Raw genomic sequence first — 21,394 nt, 5'->3', positions numbered from 1 at the left:
TATATGCATATGGCGGAATATAGAAATTATAAAAAACTACTGAGTGCTAATATGTGGTGTCTCGAGTCAGAATTTCATTCAGTTAAGCGTTTATTCAATACCAAATATAAATGAATAAAACGGCGACATTTTTAAGTAAAATAGATTACTAAATAACGATTTAACTGCATATTAAGTTTGTTAGTCCATGTTTCTTACCTTAAAACTCATTACTAATGATGAGACCTTATTGTGAGCGGTCTCAGCATTTCCGATCATATAGTCCCAGCCGGTGTACAACTTCCAAGCAAACGTGCATTCATCCTCTTTTTCAATCATTTTCGATTGTTTGTTGTTCGATGTCATTCTACAGTAGATAGCACGAATTAGGATATGGCAGAAGAACAAAGTTTATAAGTAAAATGAAAGCTAATAATATTGTGTATCATCAGCCTCGTTAACTGCCATTTTGTAAATGGCCTCGATATTTCTAACCGTGTGTATGGGTTCAAATCTAAAGGCTCATCCAGCATACAGGCAATGTGTACGAAGCTGAGCCCCAGTGCTACATACACATGTACCGTTAGTAGTGAATTCCTCTGGACGCTAAATAGACTATGGTTCTAACGAATCATCATGATCAATAGATTAATATAAACAGATTCTTCGTTAAAGAATTAAGGCAATCCTATGGCGCAGAACGCTATCTTGTCGTGTTGTGAGGATATCTATTACTTAGGCCGCAGATCGCTTCCCGACATTTTCAACTTATTTTTAATTTCAAATTTTCCGGGTGCTTTGAAACGTTGCCGAAACTTAATAGACAGCTAAGACCTGACGAATGTTCGTTCTTATCGGTGTCCTTTTTGCACCAATACGTGCAAGGCCAAAAAGGCCTTACATATACATATATCTACTAAATTTTTTTCTAAATCCGATAGCGCGATAAAAGCAATTGTCAAATTAAAGTCTGTTGCTTATATTGTCTACAACGCTCTGAATATAGGGCACTTTGCCAATACTGATCGTGCGGCATACCAAATAAAGAAAATATTTATTTTCAGAGCATGGAAAAAGTGATCTTTTTTAACCTAGCACTCACAGTTCCTGGAAGGTGAAAGTACCACTAACTTGTCAACCTACCAAGGGAATCCAAAGGCAACCTTCGGACACAGCTTATTAGGTACCACTTCGTAATATTTTAAACTCACTTTAACGTTATGTGAAATTATCATTATTAATTTTTATAGGAAACAAAATCTGCAACTAACTTAACTCCAAATTTTTATACATAATATCTAATAGTAACGCTAGTATGAATATGTTTGATGATTTAGTATAGATTAAGTGTCAGTTTCGAAATGTTTGTGACAGAATACTGAAGCCCCACTTAATTGTGTTGCAGCGTGAAGACGATCACGTACTTTCTTAATATCATGAAGAAGCTAAACATGTACATGACGAGTGAAGACAACAGATAGGCTAATGGAAGACGATACCCTTCGGGGGTCACCTCACGATCTGAGTAGTAACCATAAAATATGGGCGAATATTTCAAATAGCCTTCGAACTCCCAAACTTCCTTCAGGTTTAAAGCGTTTTGTGCCTCGTCGTCTTTCACTTTTTTACGCATTCCTGAAACAGCGCAAGCAAAGATCATAGAGCTAACACCTTTTATAACTAGATAAGAAAAATCAATAAGACAAAAAAAAAAAACCCTTTCGTGCCCGTTGTCATCAATTACGAGATGAACTATGTCTATATCCGGAATAACTAAGACGATGGAATACGTCACGCGTTTAATACTACCTGTTATATCATCATCTCCTCGAAGAACTTCGGGAACCATTAGAAAACAGCAGATAAATAGCGAAATAAAGCTATTTAGCCAGAAAACCCATCGAAGAAAGATGAAGTAAGATGCTACCACTGAGCCGAAATGACTCTCAATTCTTTTAATGCGCATTTCCCAAGGAGTTAACGTAATGATCAGGTCGGCAATCTCCCGCTTTAAACGGTGCAGGGACTGCAAACAGAAACAAGACAAGAAATCATCATCTAATAAATGAGAGATTGAGCTGTTTACTAGGATTCTATACAGCCGGGTTTTAATTAATTCAGCTTAATAGTGAATCATGTATATAACGCCGAGGTTTTACGAAAAGGACCTAAAAGTTTTTTTTTTATTTTTATCACGTGGAGTGCTATAATAAGCCTTGTGTTTTCCTGCTGTTATCTTATCGGCTTATTGTTATCCTGACTAATATGATTCTGGTTAGACCCAGTCCAAACAAACGGTATCACGTCTGTTTCCACTTGCAGTTCTTCTGAAAGCCAGCTGTAAAAACTATATCTTTCCGTTACAACATTTAATTTATCTGATTGATTGTTTTGTTGTATGTTCAATTGTCCGCTTACAATAGCGTGGTTACCCGGTTTTCCAATTGCCATAATTTTTAAAATAGCTACCTGGCGGTATTCATTGTTCTTCTATTAAAGTTTGTCAATAATTTGGTTATTTGATTTCAGTCAGTCTAACTGTCATCCTAACTTAATCTACTCAGACTCTTTGAGCTGCCGTCCCGGAAACACTGTTAGGCAACCTAGATCTTCTACGAAAAGGTTCATTTGTATTTCCGATACAACTTTTCAATATGGCATCTTCGATCATTTTTAATAATTTTTTCGAATAAATCGCTCAAACCATAAAGTTTTTCCCAAGTAGCATTAGCGATGACGAGGACGACCCTATTTAATGAAGTATTTATCTATTCTGACTATGGAGCAAAAATGTACTAGCTTTCAGACAATTAGATCAATCAGAAGCAAGAACAACGCTACGTAGACCATTTTAAGGTAAGAAACTGACAAAAGACAAGGCTCTCTATATTGCATAACATACTTTTTGAATAAAGTAATGTTTTTTTTTTTTTTTTTCTCTAGAGTAACCTGTTCTTCATTTTACTTAAAATCGGGTAGCAAAGATGGCGATAAGAGATAATTCACTCACATTTCGAAACCAATTCGAGTACGTTGCGAAGATATCACGAGCTTGTTTACTCTGGGCAAGTTCGCCCTCGTGCTTCTTAATGTATGCCTTGGCAGTGCGTAACATCCGAAGTTTTTTTGCCATCGACCACGGCTGCGTTTTAATACTTTCAATCATATTCTTGTGGTAACGTATATTCTCTTTTACTTCATCCTCTGAATTCTCAAAGTCGATCGCCGTACTAAAATCAAATGATGATCATCAATCAAATGAAAATCAGAGAATGTAACCCTAGATACAAAAGTAGGAGCATTTTCATTGTAGGCGTTTCTCATTGTTTGTCACTATTGCTACGGCTTATAAAAGTACTAATATAACGTACTCTCCTGATGAGGTTGTGTAGGATGATAAGCGTCTCTTTGAGTCCGTGCCGCCAATCGTAGAAGCTCTTCGGCTCCGTCGCGGGCTGCGACGCCTATGATGCGCATCTAACATTTCATCTTCAGATGAAAGAGACTGAAGGCCTCCTTCGGTCGGTGAGAGGTCTGAAGTTCTTGACTAAGATGTGGTATACCGACAGCATTTGGCCATGTAGGGATATTATAAGAAAAACATGATTTCCATTAAAGAAAGGTCATTTTATTCTCACGTATGGTTCAGTTAGTAAAATCCTATTTACAAGACGAGATGTGTGCTCTCGTTGTCTGTGTCTGAGGACGAAGTCGATTGGGTGTGGTCGCGCTCATGCATCTCAAAGTAAATCCAAAGCTAGGAACAGACAAAACAAATTGAATCGCTATGGTAACCTTACAATTGTTTTAGTTCTGCCTCTCCACACGAGTTCAGTAACTCATAAGCTCAATTCTTATTACCTTGTACAAACACCGTCTCTTGACCAATGTTACACCCATGATGTAAGAAGGTTTAGAAAAAAAAACATGGTAAAGAGCAACAGATCATTGTTGAGCAATAAAAACGAAAGTGATTGACAGCTTATTGTCGTTCAGAATGATCAGAATTAATGATTTTTTCGCAGTCGATAATCCTTTATACTATACGACATTAAACCTATTAGAAATATAATCTAAGATATGTTCATATCTATAGGACGCATTTATTTCTACGAAGCGTAATGTTTAATTTTACTAATTTAGACATACCTTCGGTAGTTTGTCAGCGTCCTTTCTTTTGAGATACCTTCTGCCGCGTTCTTTTTTGTCGCTGCCCTTATTGTCCGCGAAAGAACCTTTTCCTAAGGATTCATCGTCCACTCCGCTTGGCTCCCCGGATTTTTCCGTGCCCGTAGACGCATCACGCGGCTCTTTTTTGCCTGGAAAACACATTGTGCCCGCTAGATAGATAGAAAGGAGATATTTCAGATGAAAATCCGTAATGGATATTTCAACGAGTGGATGCTATAAGATTCGACAGAAATCGCTTCTACGTATGATCATTAATCACTGATACCGTGCTTTGAGGTATCAGGATACAACCTGCACGGCGTGATTCAGAAATACATTTGCTACATGATTCCAATAGAAGTACAGCAAGTCTACTTGGGTTAGAAGCTTGCTTTTTGTTAGATTATCGTCATCTTGCTTGCTGATATAAGTAGTAAGAAGCTAACATAAACAGCTATGGACTTGTCGTAACTTGCCACTTCTGCACAATGTATCCGTCGTCACAAAAACATTTGGTGCAATGCCGTGGCCAGTTCTTGTTGGGGTAGAAATCAAAGGTGAATGAAAGGGTCTTTTCATTTAGCGATCTCGCAATGGCATTGCCATATATGACTGTGTTCACTGTTTACCCTACGTGCATGCCTGGACATAAGTCAGCGTAAACGTAGCTGGTGAGAACATGAATCAAAGAGATCGAACATTTATATATTAAGGGCTGCAGTCACAAGCAGCGAGCGGCCTTTGTTCTAGATAAATATCACTAATTGTAAAATGAATAGTGGACTTCTAAGCTTCTAAAAATCCCGCTCTGGGAGCATCGCGCAGATCTATGAGACTCCTTATGACGCGATTTAACGTAACGAACGACAGTCCGGCGTGTAAACATTTAATGAGCCAGAATTCGGCAAATGGTCAGCCCTGAACAGATAGCACGGTTGAAGATTCAACAATGAAAAACTGAATTATTTATATTTGATAAAACATCTATCTATCTATCTATCTAAAAAACTAGGTGTATATTGAGGGGAAAACTACAAAGACCAGGGTTGAAAAAGCATAGGGGTGAAGTGAAATTGTCACATACTATTATCATAATTTATTTGTAGTTTAATAATTTTCAATATTGCATTTACGAAAATAGTGAAATATAAACAAATTTAGCCTTTATTAGATAAATCAGTAAAGGTATAAGATGGAAGATAGGTAAGTTATATTCTTCAAAATAGAAAAAGTGAATTCTCCATATTATCACTATAATTATTATCGCTATATCTTTTATTTACAAAATCTATATTTTATATAAATCATTATAGTTATTTTCTCTTTGAATATTCTAATAATTATTAAATTTAATAATGAAAAATAATATACAGAACAATACATAATAGTAAAAATTCTAGATTTTTATCATGCTAGTCATCATATCGTGCTAATCAGTCTAAATGTGATAATACTAGCTACCCTCTCTATGTTTTTGTTTAATTAGCGATTCTTATCTGAGATAATTCTTATTTTTCATACCTGTAAAGCTTAGTTGAATTGATTATTTTAACTATTCATTTTATAGTAATCGTTAATATCTACTTACTAACTTAAAACTACAAAATTATTTATCTTAAATTTTCCTGATTATCATGATAACTTTCAACTTTTCCACCAGGTTAATTGAGGCCATTCTTAATTTCCTTTAATCTCTCTTATAGATAAAATCAGTATAATAACAATAGTAATAACACTCTAGAATTGCTTTCATATTAACTTAATAACAGCGCGGGCAACTACAAATCACCAGGAAAAGGGAGATAGTAGATTTGCTGAACTATTTGCTTTCCATTAAGTAATGCAAGACCGACCTTTAGTCATGAAGCAAACATTATTTCTTTTTACAAAACCAACCGGAGGCTTTGTTTTGTAAAAAGAAATAATAAAATAAATAATAAAAAAAAAACAGCTGGTACTAACAAACCAATGATTAGCTTGCTTTAGGCAAGAAGCACTGAGTTAACGACAATCTACGTCCTGAATTTCCAATGGCTCCATTAACAGATTTTTGTCCCTCTCCAAAATAGTCCACTTTGGATTTTCCTTTTGAATTTGAGTTTTTGACAAGTTGACTTACAGTTAGATAGATCTATTTTATATGTGCTGAAAGCAGACGCTTATAAAAACGTTTTTTTTTTGGAATGGACTGAAAACGTTTCGATCGTTTCTAAAAATACAAAATCATTATGGAACATCCGACGAGTATAGTCGCACCTTTGCTTGACCTCACCCAATCAATTATAGCCTAATTACAAATTTTCCAAAATGCAAATCGTAAAAATTATCCTTATTTTAAGTGGTCGGGGTACTATTTTCTTTAGAAGACATGTTTTAAGCATAAACAGTCTATAGACGCTCGAGCGTATCATTGTGCACAAATGACGCAACCATAGATACTGTCGCTTTTGCATTAGTAGTTTTAAAAAAGCAAATCTGCATTCGGTCGATCAGATGGCCTGTCTAATTCGGTTTCGGACCAAACCCCTTTACATGTACCCTGTGGCGTATATAGTACACATGTACACACGTTTGTACCTTGCAAATAGAAATAAAGTGTGCATGATTAGGCGCTAAGGCCGGACTTTGTTTGGTGAAAGGTTTTTACCAACTGTTGCGAAATATCTTGTAACAACGGAAGCTACTAGGGCGTAAGGCATGGAACCTTGTCACAGGGCTTGGCCTACAGTGTATTAAATTTAAATAGGGAAAATGAAAATATGTAAATATATCTAGCGATACGAGTTGTTATTATATAGCGTGATCTCTGATTCAATAGATGTATCTACCATTTCAGCGTAAGTATGCAAAAGTTGCTTCGTCTTCATTATAATGTGGCAGATCACGTTCTTGCTTGCTAAACCTAAGGACAGACAGTGGTTTGGGTTCGAACTCGGGCATAAACACGCTTCGTTTCCGTCTGCGTATACGCTCAGATTGAATATATAATGTGCTCGTTTACATGGTCTATTTGTGGCGGACATTTGATTGGCGCAGGAGGTCACCTTTACGGAAATTCGCTACAAACAACTTTGAATTCCGTGTAGCCTGCCCTGTGATAGGGACCCACAGGCCGGGTACCTTTTGTGTTAACAGAAACTGTGAACTGCGTTGGGTAAAGATGGTTGTCTTTAGTAGGCTGTCCGTTAAACATGGACACATCTTTAAAATTTAGTATTTCAGTTGGCCAAAAAACGCAACGGGGTTATCGTTGCAAGTTCGTTCAAAGAAACATTGCATATTTCTAATACTAGCGAAACTGAGTGAATATGAACGTTGCCAATTTAGCAGAATTTCATCAGACTATGATCTACGACTGTCGGCCGGTATAAAAAACATTTCCTTTATTTGTACGAAATTAGTAATAATCTAATTATCTTATATAATTATAAAAACAATTATTTTTAATGTTAAATTCTATCAGCAAGTCATGTTGTGCCGGCTTGCGCAGATATATAGAGATACGCCAGTTTATATATTTCCGCTGCTGACTTTCCAAGGGTCACCACAGCGGTGATACTGTACCGCAATTACGTTTCATATCAAATAATTATGCTACAACCCGACGGGTGAACAAACTCAGCCAATGAGCTCTATTCCATTTTTGGACCTTGTGTGTTTATTAAGTCTTTTATGTAATGCATCATTGCAAATTGCCCCTAAGGACTTAAGCATCTTGTAAACCTAGGCCTCGAGGCTTGCACAATTGTGTATATCTACCGTTCAATCAGAGTACAATAAATGCTTAAACCTGGACCTCTTCAGCAGGAAGCAGTTCGTGTGGCGTCAGCCACATGTGAAATCGACAATACGCTACAAGCACAGTCGATCCACGTGTTTCTATTCCATTAGACGTTTGTCTCCCGGCACGAAACGAGCCGTCTGTCTACGCCTGGGTTCGAACCCACACTAGCAGTTGTCTGCTGATCTTAGAGACGCGTTGTGGTGTCTTGAAAATTCGATACATAGAGGGACGGACGTGGATAATTCGTCAATGGTCTCAAACACATACGCAGATGTCAATGGTGCACTATCCTAAACAGTCGCGTTCTATGGATGGGGAACATCAAGCTTTTACAAACGAATCGGTTGAATTTTGAAGTGGAATACTGTTTGAAGTTCAGTTAGAAAACACTCTAAAATACTTCGGTATTCTAGAAGCTTGTGCATGAAGATCAGTCGAGTTACCTCTAGGAGAAGTGAGTTCAGAAGCAAAAGATGACCTAGTCTTTCTAGTGGTTAAGTTTTCGTTTTTCGAAAGCCATGGTGCTGCAGGAGCTAGGCGTATAACGTTTCAAAAATTGCCAGAGCGCTGAAATATGTCTGTAAAAGACGAACGAGAGCGCTTTTAACAGATAAAATCATCATTAGGCCCCCCTAGCTTAAAAGTAATATATAATCTATCAGATCAAAATAGGCAGGTTAAGCTATAATCATAAATAATACTATCTGGAAAATAACAACGGTGATTTTGTCGCTACTATATGGTCTACGTTATCGGGCAACAGGAGGCAGTTGAGAAAGGACTACGACTAGTAAATTAACGTTCAGGACAATATAGCCGCATCAGTGTTGGATCTTATTTATTCTGCAGATAGAGTCGGCGATCTGAGCTGACAACGTCTACGCGCGTACACGTCCAACGTAATAACGTCGAATATTCAGATCGATTTTTCAAAAATGTTGATCAATTTTAAGGTTTGCAATAAAGACCATCTATAAAGTTACGCGACGTAAACGCTTGACCTTGTGTTCTGAAGGTGGGATTACTTAACGCTGTCGAAAGTCCACGTCGCGTATACTTAAATAACGCTTGATTTATTGCATGACTGACAAAACAAGAGCCAGATCCATGAGGTCCCGTGCTGGATTCGGAATTCTAAGCGATTTTTCAAAGAACGACGAGTGATGCAATTACCCCATTACTTATGTAGTAAAGTGAGCAAACATAGAATCCTACGACGCTGCCATAACAGTGATGAATTGTTAATAGATCAAAAATGTCCCATACATTTCTACTGATTCGTGTCGCACAAGCGTCAATAAATCGCTTGCACGCGGCTTTAACCTCAGTTCATAAAGCTGTGGGAAATATTCAAATTAGCCCAAACGAAACTTAATAAACTTAATAACAAGACTTGATAACTGGAAGGCTTGAACATATAATGAAAACAAGATTGTCTACAGATAAATTACATCGCAAGTCCTGAAGAATCATCAGTTGAAGGCTCGTTGTAACCTTTTCTTTTTAAGTCAGCTTTAAAGAACTTATTTCTCAGTCTACTAAAACGAATTTTACAATACGCTACAAGCAGCATCCCGATGTACAGCAGTGATTTACTTCAGTAAAACAAAATACGCATGCTGCAATAATTAGACGCTCCATATTTAAGTGCCATGATCAGTCATACGTAACACTTAGAGATTATAGCAAAGTCGGTAACTTTGTGTTTGCTAGTGAAGAAATGGCCTGGGGTTTGAAGCCCGGGGAAGCGGGAGCATACTAAAAACCAGGCACACACTAAAAGGATAGTGGTATACGAGAACGACGACACAGGCCCCTGTCAGGTTCTTGTGCTCGCTGACTGGCGGGCGTGGGTCATGGGTCCCCTATGGACGCCCGGGTTATTTGATTCAGTTCAGTACTGCGCATGAGGTCTTGGGGGCTCGGCTCCACCCAGACAAAGCGAAAGCATGAGGAAGCCATCGCATCACTCAGATGGCTTGATGTGAGTACGATGTTTCCACAAACCGTATTAGTTGTTGAATCAGCATAGCTTTTTTTGGAAGCTGCACGGAAGTACAGTTACAGAGATGAACTAGGGCCGTTGTCAAAGAAAACAAGATGAAAAAATTGCTTCGTATCATTAGCAAAATTTGCTATTTCTGGCTGGTTTCGCTGAACGCATTCACTGGATTAGAAAAAATATTTACCAAACGTTTCATTTTTCGTTATGTATGTATTTTCAACTCTGAAATGAGGTTCTTCTTGCACCAATATATTGTACTTTGCACAGCAGACTGCGCACTTAAAATGTTTTTCCAAAACATAGGCCACAGCCGTCACCCGTCGTAGAAAAAGTGACATTACTTACCGTGAGTGCTTCGGTGATTAACTTTCACGTTAGTGCATTGGGAGCTTCAGAGGTTGATGTGCCCACTCGGGCGCCACATAAAACGTAGGATAAATCATTCGCAGAAAAAGACGAAAAGAAACCATCCGTCAGAGCAGCGTTTACCAGCCCAGTTTATTTCTTAGTTCTTCTCATGATTACTAGATTATTACCAGTTATTTTTAGTTAAGTTTCAATTGTGACGGCGATAACTGGTGATCCTTCGTCGAAGGCGTGAATCTTGAATTAGTCTTCCTTCTTGACGACAGAAATTGCTACAACTGTATTTGGAACAAAAGACATATCTCTCATGAAAATTTAATCACTACAACTACATCGTGACGGTTCATTTAGTCAAATGTTCAAAATTAAGTTAGCCAGATGAAGTTTTTACGCTACAGAAACTTCTAGGAAAAAAAGATGAGCGCTATGAGATAAGTCTTGTCGTTGATTCTAAAGCCCTAATATAGGCCATGCACAATGATAGCGTTCACCAATATGCGGTCACAGATGGGCCGTTCAATTTGTAGGGAATCGAATCTATGAAGCGTTAGCGGTAGCCCTGTGTTCCGAGGTCCAAGTGCTTCACTTAGGTTTAAATTACTTATTTCACAATGCTTGGCCTGAAGGGCTGAATATTCAACTACAGAGCGCCCGATATGCACGCATTTTATATAAAGTAAAAAAAATTCATCTGTTGAACATTCTCGTCTGTTTTTACAATCATCTTTTACATGTTTTTACATGTCTCCTCAAAGGGTGCTTTCGCGAAAATTTGAGATCATATGTAGGAAACAATGTCCTGCACATGTGAGCGGCCATTCGTCCTGGTCAAGCTTGGCAAGAACATATTTTCTCAACAAGATAATGCAGAAAATTTTTTCTTGGTTCCTTCTTTTGCTCTGCATCGACTAGTTATAAAGGCCATACTGACCGAATTCAAAGGCAGGAAAATACTAAACAAATGCATTCCAGTTTGTATTACTCTGCTGAATATATCCTGTTTTGAGACTAATGAAATTATTCTCAGATACGGTAGCTCTGTTGAGGGGATGACAGGTGAAGCCGCTGTCCTATTCGATAATAACAATTTAAAATTTTTCAAAGGCAACTAGTATTTGTTGATCATTTGATATAAGAAGAATAGTCGTTCAAACGCCGGACAGATGCATCGTAGTATCAACATCAGAACTCTGATCCGTTCGGAAACTGGCGAATTAGGAAATGAATTTAGTTATTATCTATTATATGTATACAGAATGTACCTTGCCGTTCTAGCTTTTTGCCGTAGATTTAAGCATGAATTATTGCCAAGTAGTTTACACAACTATGATATTCTCATTCTTTAATTCTACAAATGTGTAATGTAAAGTTTTTTTTTTTTAATCATACCTCACAAATTAGATGTACTAACGCATTTCAAGTTGCATAGACATGAAACTATTGTGGCTTATCGTGTGTGTACCTTTATCTTTAACTACGCCACATACATAAAACAAGTATCTGCCTTCAATTATTGTTAAATCAGAAGGCCGGATTTGTCGCCTTCTCATATCATTGTAGAAAAAAGTATAGGGCAATGATAACGTACAGGCGGAATACGTTCCATAGTAACACTGCAGGATAAAAATCCCATCAGCCAAATGGTGTCCACGTGTTTCCATCATCGATTTATCGATACTTTTGATCTTTTCAAAAAAACAAACGTGTAAAGGAAGCTTAGCTGGGGTAACTTTTAACAAAGCAAAAAAGATTTACTTGCTTTTCGACAGTGTTTCGTGCAGTGCCGTTCATGTCTATAATAGGACCCACGCTCTATATTTTTTTTATCTGTTAGTCTGATGCAAACACGCAAACGTAAAATATTGTCTGTTTCACGTTTTCCTATTCACAGCAGAAGCTTTGGTCTGCCCCGCATAGCAGTGAAGGCATCGCTGTTGCGCGATACTTTCATTCGGCGCAGCAATATGCCTATCAAAGTATGTCTAACGCAAGAGAGGATTCCGATTCATTATTCAAGCACGAAAAGGTCGCAGGAACTTCTAGCCCTTTTCTGGATGTGTTGTAGATCTACAGTGTGACAGGGTGCGCCACAGCTTGAATTATTATTATAGATACGATATGTCAATAAATTATATAGTGTACTATTATATGCTCCGCCTCTTTTGGAAAGTTACGTGGGCGCGGTATCAACTTTTTTTTTTTTTTGCAACAAACAAAATTGCAACAAAAAACAATTTTTGCATTGAGTGAAATTTATTAACTTTAGACCGTATTCCGACGCACTTCCTGCTTGCGGTATACAATGCAAATAATTGTTAAGTTTCACGAGGTTCTTTGAGAAAAAATTCTCGAGAAATTAATGGTATATGTGTTATTTAGAATAGGTATTTTAGGTTTACTTGTGCCATATTTAATTATAAATGTCTTATTACTTGTGAACTTATTTATTAAACAACCTAAACTTTGAAGGATTCGCGCCCTGTTTAGATTAAGCTGTTTATCTAAAACCTTACACCTTGCGGGTGTGAAAGATGTCCAACATCTTTTAGGCGCATTCTGAACGTTCGGCATATTACTTCCATATATTTACAGAGCCGGGTGCGTCGCTATACTCGTCGGTGTGTTCGCGTAAGCAACTACGTATCTTTTATCGCAACTTACAGGCACTCGCTCTATCGGGATCTGAACTGATTTACAGGTGTGATACCAGAGCTTTTCCTTATTGGGCTGTTAGGGTATTAGATCAGGTTGTTACTCGTACAAAAAACGCGACATCTACCTTGCAACTAGCAATTATAATTAACTCAAAATCCATCGAACCACGCATTTCGAGAAGGGACTACACGATTCTCAGGTGTGTTTTTGTATGAAAGGCCACGAAGGACCGAAACGAAACAGTCGCTAAAATGAAAGTACTAAGCATTTGCAAGCGATTGTGCTTAATGCATAATGTAGGCGTAGATACGAGCTTGCGAAGCGCCCAGGCTCAGCCGGCCAAGATTTTGTTAAGATGGTTCATACGGGACGAGCAAGCGTAAATGAAAACTCCTTTCCTGACCTTCTATATGTTTATTACGAAGGTTGGTTTTCGATCAGTGCTGTATAACAACATTCATTTTAGGCTTATTGTACCTCTACATTATTATGGGGCGATGCAGGTTTAGCCTAAGAAATTGACGCGTAATACTTTGTAGCCTATTTCTTTCAGATAGCTGGTTTGATGAAGTCAGCTGATGATTTCTACTGTGAAAAGGAAACCGATCATAGTATACTCGACTATCGTTATATAAAGGTGCTCAACTATTTCAGATCGATTACATTATGTGCTTATATAGCGTTGGATATCATACTTGTATTTAGATTGCAAAAGAGTAACAAGCAAAAACGATGGCTTTATGCACATAAAAATATAAAACTTATACAAAATTTTCAACAACAGCAATATAAACTTACGTCTAGCGAAGAGGCCTCGCCGTTTCTTCTCTTTCCTTGTCTCAACGATTTCGAGCGCCCCTGTTTCATCTTTGGCGGTTTTTCCATTAGCACTAACCTCTTTGTGCTCTTCGTCAGCAGGCGCATCGCCGACGCCTCCATCTGCCTCGTGAACTGCTCCTTCAGCTCCGTTGGGTGCAACGACATCAGCATCGCTTTCCACTCTTGCATCATCCTTTTTGCCATCCTTTCTATCCCGTTGCTCCGTATCCTTTGATGCTTTCTTATCTTCGCCCTTGATTAAGTCCTCTTCATCGCCGTCACCCACGATGTCAATGGGCAGCTCTTCGAGCGGTGGTTCGATCTGAATTTCTACGGATACCGGCGGTGGCGAACTGGGGCCATCCTTGTCAATCTTAGTTGTCGATTTGGGTTTGCTTGTGGCTTCGGCGTCAGTCTTTTCGTGCTCGACTGTACCTTCTTCTTTGGCGAAGGGACTAAGCTCTTCTTCGAACTGGTCATTTTCATCCTTTCTGCCACGTGAGTCTGCCTGACCAGGTTTAGCTTTCCTGGTCTTTGCCGGTTTCGAGTCTTTACTCTTTTGGCGTTCAAGCTGTAGGCGGGCGATTCTTTCCGCCGGAGGCTCCGGCAGCTCTTCTGGTGGTATTGTTCTTAAATAAGGCGCCGGCGGTGGGCCAGGCACGAGGCGAGGCTTATGCTTTTTTCGACGAAACATATTAATCACTTAAGAATCACCTCACTATTTGACCGGAAGTTAGTTAGCTTTTATTAGTAGTAAGGCATTTAGACTTATACAAGCATCGTTTGCATCGGACCACTGCGCTTGTAAGAGAGCTTCCATGGAACTTACGACGCAGTTTACATGTCCTTTCACATTTATACGCCTCACAAATACGCGCTGAAATCTGATAGATTTCGCAAACCCCTTAAGAAGCTTCATCATTCTTATACAATAACGCTTGCTTCAATGCTCTCAAGGTTGCCAGTTCGTGCATAAGGTGCATTAAGAACGAACAACGTTATATTTAGATTCATGTATTCTCAGACTCACACTCGGATGCCGCTCACTGTACATGCTCGCCTAATTGGAACGGTTTTCATATTGGAACAAAGGTATGGCCTACTCCACTGGCCGATAAACGTGAGTGCACTACCGTCGACCGAAGAGAAACCACGTTCGGGGCATACAGCAACGTTGCTTCTGCTGGTAGCTTCACATTTCCCGCTGTCTTTCGTAAAATGTGAGGGAGGGAAAACAGTCGTTCGCTCACTGAGGAGCTGCGCAGGGTGAAGCAACTGGATTGGGGGCCAAGCGAGCTCGTAAGGGACACGGACCTTCAAGAGAATGCCGTGAGGGCCGGAGAGATTAACGGCAAAGGAACGAACACCTAAGCCGCCGTCTTCGTGAGTTCGCCTGCCAGGACCGCCTAGGACCCTTCGCTCTCGACCGTTTACTCTCTCGTACCGCGCAAGAAATGGTGAGGGCACTTACCTTACCACTCGACACAAATCGTATCGGTTTCGGTCACGAGACCTTGATAAACTCTCACTGGTTTTAATATACAGCTGAACTTTGCATCCTCTTCTTTGATACGTTAGAGTTCCTGCTAACACATAATTGCTATAGGTTCGTGCATAAGGTGCATTAAGAACGAACAACGTTATATTTAGATTAAAAAAAAACAAAAAAAACCCAGAACCAAAACTCCACGATTTCGCAAACTCAAATATCAAGTGTTTTTGACCAGACTTTGCTGTACAGCGTCATGCAATATTACTTAGCTATCTTTTCAGGCTTCCCTTATCGATCAGCAATTTAAGCGTTATCAGCTCGACTAAACACTTCAGCGAAAATGTAAATTAGTTCGTAGATTTTTTTTTGCATCATTTAGAATATCTCGCTATGACGTTAGCATATGTTCCGTAATTGTGCGGACTATCAGATCCTACTTAAAGCCTGAACAGTGAACAGCATATTGAGGCAACGACGGCGCGGTGAGCTGAACGGCTCTCAATAGAACGACACCTGGCCTGGCCGAAACCCGGCCAAATGGGGTGGAGTCATCCCCCTATAAGCATCTACCACAGCTTGGTCCGTTTGGCGCCGATCGGCGAAAAACGCCCGGCCCGGCAATCTTAGTTATACCTAGCCATTGGGTGGGTGGACGATTAGATTAGAGGGATTTTGGGAAAGGATCTAGGGAATTTTGGTAATTTTAGAAAAACCTCGAGAGAGCTAGCACAAAGCTCAAAAAAACTCTTCTGTTTTTTGTCTCAGCGACTAGCCATTGGACAGTAGTAGATGTATTTAAATATACTTCGCTTTGTCGTACTATGCAGTTAATTTGCATTTCGTAGAGAACGTCAACGGTATAGTCTTATTAAAGACAAGCCCTATTTATCTGTCATTGTGACTCGAATCCAATGGACTGAGCTGCTAAATCTATGTGGTAATAGTGTTTTGCGTTAGTTTTCTTTATTTCGGTTCGGTGAATTCGGCTGCATTCACGATGCTACGATAGTAGTTGTTTTAAGACTTAAATGACGATACAGGTTAGGCGCTAGCCTATCAGCCCCGACAATCGTAGCATGAAACATAAACTGGGTTTTCATATATACAAAAATTTCTAAAATTTTCATCATTAGCTAGTCATGCGGGGAGCTGCGTAAAATCATTGTGTCATATCAGAGTCAGCAAATACTACAGTTCGGAATGGTGTTCCGAAGTAGCTTGGACCCTAACAGCTGATCGAGACGAACTAAGGTGGTGCAGTCAATTTACTATAGTCCGATGCGGAACTACTGAGTTGTCTATTCTGGCGTTAAGGTCTTCACACAATGCGACGCTTCTCGAAACCCTGATAACAAGTATACTTTTTTTTTTTTTCATTGAGGTTTCGTACTCGTCCGTTATTCGCCGCTTATAACTTGTTTCAATGCAAACAAACTAGACAACACGGTATACGAGATGAAAATTAAACTTTAAGTTAAATAACTGGCTCCTTATCTTTTGCGGACGAAGATATGGTACGATAGTCCAACTGCTAAAGGTGAATTGGGCTCATCTGGCATTAGGCGAAAACGTTGTATAATTTAATCCCTCAAGTGCGTACCCAAATTCATTTCAGAGAGGCAAGAAAACATCGACGACAGAACGTAGTAGTTAATCTTTAAACGACTTGATAATCATAACCAGAAATCAAAGGTCAGCAATAGGAAAAAAAATTCATCGACGCGACGGTGTGAATATAGACCCTCAAAACGACCGGCGAACGATTTTTATTTCCGACTATTTTCGAACCCTATTGAAATTTCGAAGATCCCTAGCTACGTTCACTTTCGAGCATCATGCGTAGCGGCAGCTTGAATGGCACCTCGTAAACAGAATTGTTTCGTATAAGTTTCTGAACTTCTCATAGATACATGGGCGACAAGCGAGCTAGACATAGAACGGTGTAGTTATCCGTGATGTATCACCATTAAGGACAGTACTCGACCCCAGCATTAAAAGCTGTTCGCAGGGAACAATAAAAGGTCTCAGCTAAGGACAACGTTGATGGACAGAAGATGAGCATTGTCTAATACAGAGTTTTACATCAATTAGGTTTTATTAAAAAAAAAAACGTCACTTCAGGTCCTAGAGACGCGATTAACTGAACCTTACGACTGGATATTCCGGTTGTAGAAGGCACATCCGCACAGCTGGGTTGCCCTCTACTGAGAGCTTGAAATGCTAAGCTAGCAATGAACTGTCGTCACAAGAACCCAGAAAACGAAAGTATCTGTGTCGGGCACTTTTGGTTTTAAGAAAATTAGATATTTTGTGACTAAGCGCTAAACAGCTAACGCAGTTTACGTACCGAGCGGATTTTATTGGTCCTCTGAAAGTTGTCTTTTTATGCCAATTTTATCGTCGGAGAAGCCCAAATCGATAATGTTCCTTAATAGTATCTGTCAGTGTAAGTTTGAATTCATGCCTTTCATAGATTATTTTAAAATCGGGTGTTGTGTATAGATCGAAGAGTGCTTAAGCTAAGCATCGGCATCGCGCCGTTAGTTCTGGGAATCGCTTTTCAAGATGTTGGTTTGTAAGAAAAAATTTAATCATCGCTTAATATAGAACAACTGAGTGGATTCATTCACGAGTAGGCACAAAATACCTGTACGTTCTGAAAAGATGGTATGGAACTTCCTAGTAAGTTAAAAACTTTTCACGAGGTGACTTGAGCATTGGTTTCCGAGTTATTCTAGTTATATTGCTCAATCCAAATTAGTTGGTATTCTTCAACAAAAATACTATCCATATAGCTCATTACTAATTGACTTTAATTATTTTTACTAAAGTTGACTCCAGATTTTGTCTCTCATCAGTGCTTTTTATTTTTACAGTTTTGTAGCGCGGGACTATTTGAATATTGGCTAAATCGACTTTGTTTCTGGGATACACGGGAATCTGGTCGGTCGTAGGCTAATGTATGAGCGATGTACGTTAATCGTTTTCGTTTCTGGAATGCATGTGACGTTTATGGAGCCGGTCGTCGACCGACGCTTCAGCCATGTATGTTAATCCTTTTCAAGACCTTTATTGACCCAGTTTCCGGGACTCCTTAAGCAAAGTTTTGGTCTAGGACAGATAGAAACTCATCTTTTTCTATTTATAAAAAAGTTGATGTATTTGCAGCTTCCATAGTTCCGTAACAGCGGAGGCCTTTTCACTGCTGGCTGAATTAATTTTCCGAGATGTCGGCGACACAAGCCGTTGTCCGACTACTCAAAGGTATGTTGGCCCAGGTTGCAACAACGTACATTAACGAAGTGAGCTGTCGGCCGAATTTTGAACTGTATTGCACTTGATAGGCCCTTTGGCCTATTTATTTCTATTTCTGAGACGTCCTATGCAAAACTTTTAGTCAAAAAGAACCCAGAACATATTTTACTGCATGAGAGACAACGAACACGATACGGCCTATTCATCCTGTCTCTCGGAGGTCCTAAGCAAAGCTTTTCATCGAAAAAAAAAAACATTCAAAACGCATTTTAACCGTAAATATTATATCTGCTTTTCTTTTGAAATACTAATTTAGGTACGAGTACATTTTCATTCCGCCCGTCAGAATTTGTCGATTGACCGCGAAAAAATCCCCGTAAGTGGAACTCCATGTTGAATGTTTGCTCTTCAAACAACATTTTCTTTTCAAAAACTAAAATGTAGATATAAAAGCATTTATTATACTTCAATTCAACTCACTGAGAGCTTTCAGCTAGTGCTAAAAGCGGCTCTGTTAGATAGACTTCCCAGCAAAAACTTCATCCGAAGGGTACGCGTGAAAGGGTTGTTGTGTTCGGTCATTGTGATTCTTCACACCCAAATATTAATGATTTATTGCTCTACTTACGTGCATTGCATTTTTTATTCAACTCACCATTATTGATCGATAGGAGCTAATGAGACCCGTCAAAAGTGCTGTATCGTAAAAAATATTTTCCATATTTTGGTTTTAAAACATTTAGGTACCATTGGGAAGAAACGTTCTGCTAGAACATCAGCTACTACAATCTTCCCCTCAACACGTATTAGAAGTATGTTTAAAAACAGCTTAGAAAGTGTTTTTGTTTCTACAGTCAGGCGGGAAGGAACTGATTGTAAATTTAGCTTTATATATGAATAGTGAATTAAAACACAAGCATATGTTTTTCTTTAAAATACGTAAAATATAAAAAAAATAATAATAATATATATATAGATATCTGAGAAGGAGTGATGTACGCGATTAACCATCGAGCCTGGAAGGCCGAGTTCATCGTTAATTGTTGCCGGTTGGTGAAAGTCGCTTTTGAAGACAATTGTTTTTTTTTTTTTTTTACTAAAATGAAGGTTGTAATATAGCAAAAATTGCATTGCATTGTCAATCGTACGCAAAGGGTGCTTTAAAAAAAAAAAAAAAAAAAAAAAAAAAAAAGTGAGCTGATCAATGAAAAAGAGTGAAGCTTGAAATAGCCGAAACACTAATTGTACATCTTCGCTATATTTTCAAACCTGTTTAGTGAAGCACAGAAATCCCGAAATCCAAATAAATTAAATGACCGCCAGATAGTAGCTGAGTAACAGAATCTCGGTGGGCGGCGGCCAGAAAGGAACGGCGTTCATGACCTAATTGTGCGCATAATGTTATCGATAAACACACTCGGCCAGTCCTATCTGCTTTAATAGTAAAAAAATAGCGTTTCATTTGTTTGCAAAATGGCTCTTGTTCCCGATACGCACTTCGACCATCGACCGTAATTCACCAATCTCTAATAAGATTCTGATTCAGCTGACCAAGGATAAGCGGGGCATATATCTCCAAGGTAGAACTAAACTGCCTAATATATCCAGTCTTCCTTTTAATGATTTAATTCTATATTGAATCTATCTTCAAACGTTTGTATAACGACGTGTGCGTCCGAACGCATCGTGCCGGCTTAATCTTAGCCAAACGACGGCTTTAACAGGCGATTCTTTACCTTGTTTCAATAGTGGGAGCTCTAAAATTGCCCATGGACGCCTCCAAAGCCACGTGTCATCGTGTCGTCACCAGGCGACTGATTTCAGCGTTATCCAATATAGGATTTTCTCCATTAGATTCTCAAAATGTTTTGATCTAGACTGTGACATAAATGCTTTAATAAATATAATAAATAAAAAAAACTTTCACACTAATGTGGCGCTATAGCGCCTGTCTAAATTCGGATCGTAGAGCATTGCAGCCGCGTTGGTGAAACGCTTAGGGAAGTTTGCCTTTACAAGCTCCGTCGTCTCGATCGCATCGTTCAGGGGTGCACGTATAAAGCGTCATGCTATGACAGCTCTACACAAGTCCGGATCTGTGCTGGGAGTTGGAATTTCAACAACGATCCTATGCAACCGCCGAAACGAGATTTAATATAAGATTTTGATATAGTTTGCTCCTCAAGCAGCTGTCGGATCTAAAATGTAGACATTTTTTGTCCTGCGCGATTTCGAATTCATCTTGATTTGCCGCCAACGACGCTGACGCTGACTGACCTCTATTTGTCCTAAATAGCACTTCTCTCGCTCTACGTCCGTTGGGATTGATTCGGAAAATTGCAAACTGGCGGCTGGTACATGTTCGGGTAAGGAAACTGTGCATGATTCCAATCTGGAAATAGGACTTCGGTGACTTGATGTGTCTGGCACAGAAGTTGCTGCATTACTACTGCTTCCTGCTGTGGCGTACCAATAAATAAATTCGGGACATTGTTTTTTCTTGGATGATTAACGGTACCGTGAAGGTCAACGATTAACCTATTTTGATCAGTTGATAAGTTGAACATGCGTGTATAAGCATTAAATTCATTTGGCTCGATCAGTTCCATTCGGTATGAACTTGCTGAACTGTCAGTTGTCCGATACGTTCAGACATAAGCATTGTGCATCCGAAAAACGAGCCATTTACGTGGCCCTCTATTTGATCTTCTTGAGGCTGCTAATTAAGTGATATTAGCAAATCGATAAGCCAGCTTTCAGCTGCCCCGTGCGGCTTTATGCGGAAAAATTGCATGTATTGATTATTCGTTATTTCCTAGCCAACGTTACAAGCTAATTTGTGGAAAAAAATCGTTCCTACTTCGAACGT

General features: G+C 39.0%; 1 protein-coding gene across 4 annotated transcripts in view; it reads right to left on the bottom strand.

Moving 5' to 3' along the window:
* Positions 1 to 15,432, bottom strand: part of LOC111243018 (transmembrane channel-like protein) — a 37,065-nt gene extending 21,633 nt beyond the window's left edge. The window contains exons 1-7 of one of the 4 annotated variants that reach the window (XR_015317598.1): positions 13,758 to 15,426; positions 4,129 to 4,298; positions 3,351 to 3,526; positions 2,990 to 3,209; positions 1,789 to 2,005; positions 1,404 to 1,614; positions 199 to 346 (exon numbers count right to left, since the gene is read on the bottom strand). Coding sequence is in view for 3 of the 4 variants with exons in the window: in XM_086975562.1 (XP_086831688.1) it covers positions 199 to 346; positions 1,404 to 1,614; positions 1,789 to 2,005; positions 2,990 to 3,209; positions 3,351 to 3,526; positions 4,129 to 4,298; positions 13,758 to 14,472 (1,857 nt within the window). In the remaining variant the exon portion in view is untranslated. Of the gene's footprint in view, positions 1 to 198; positions 347 to 1,403; positions 1,615 to 1,788; positions 2,006 to 2,989; positions 3,210 to 3,350; positions 3,527 to 4,128; positions 4,299 to 13,757 lie in introns of all 4 variants that reach the window. The other 3 variants (XM_086975562.1, XM_022788015.2, XM_086975561.1) reach the window with 3 other exon arrangements.
* Between the last annotated feature and the right edge of the window lie 5,962 nt (positions 15,433 to 21,394).

The sequence above is a fragment of the Varroa destructor genome, unplaced genomic scaffold (genome assembly GCF_002443255.2).
Source record: "Varroa destructor unplaced genomic scaffold, Vdes_3.0 BEIS01000001.1, whole genome shotgun sequence".
In the NCBI taxonomy this organism is placed as follows: domain Eukaryota; kingdom Metazoa; phylum Arthropoda; class Arachnida; order Mesostigmata; family Varroidae; genus Varroa; species Varroa destructor.
The sequence above is the reverse complement of the archived record's forward strand: the minus strand, read 5'-3'. Positions and strand labels throughout refer to the sequence as shown.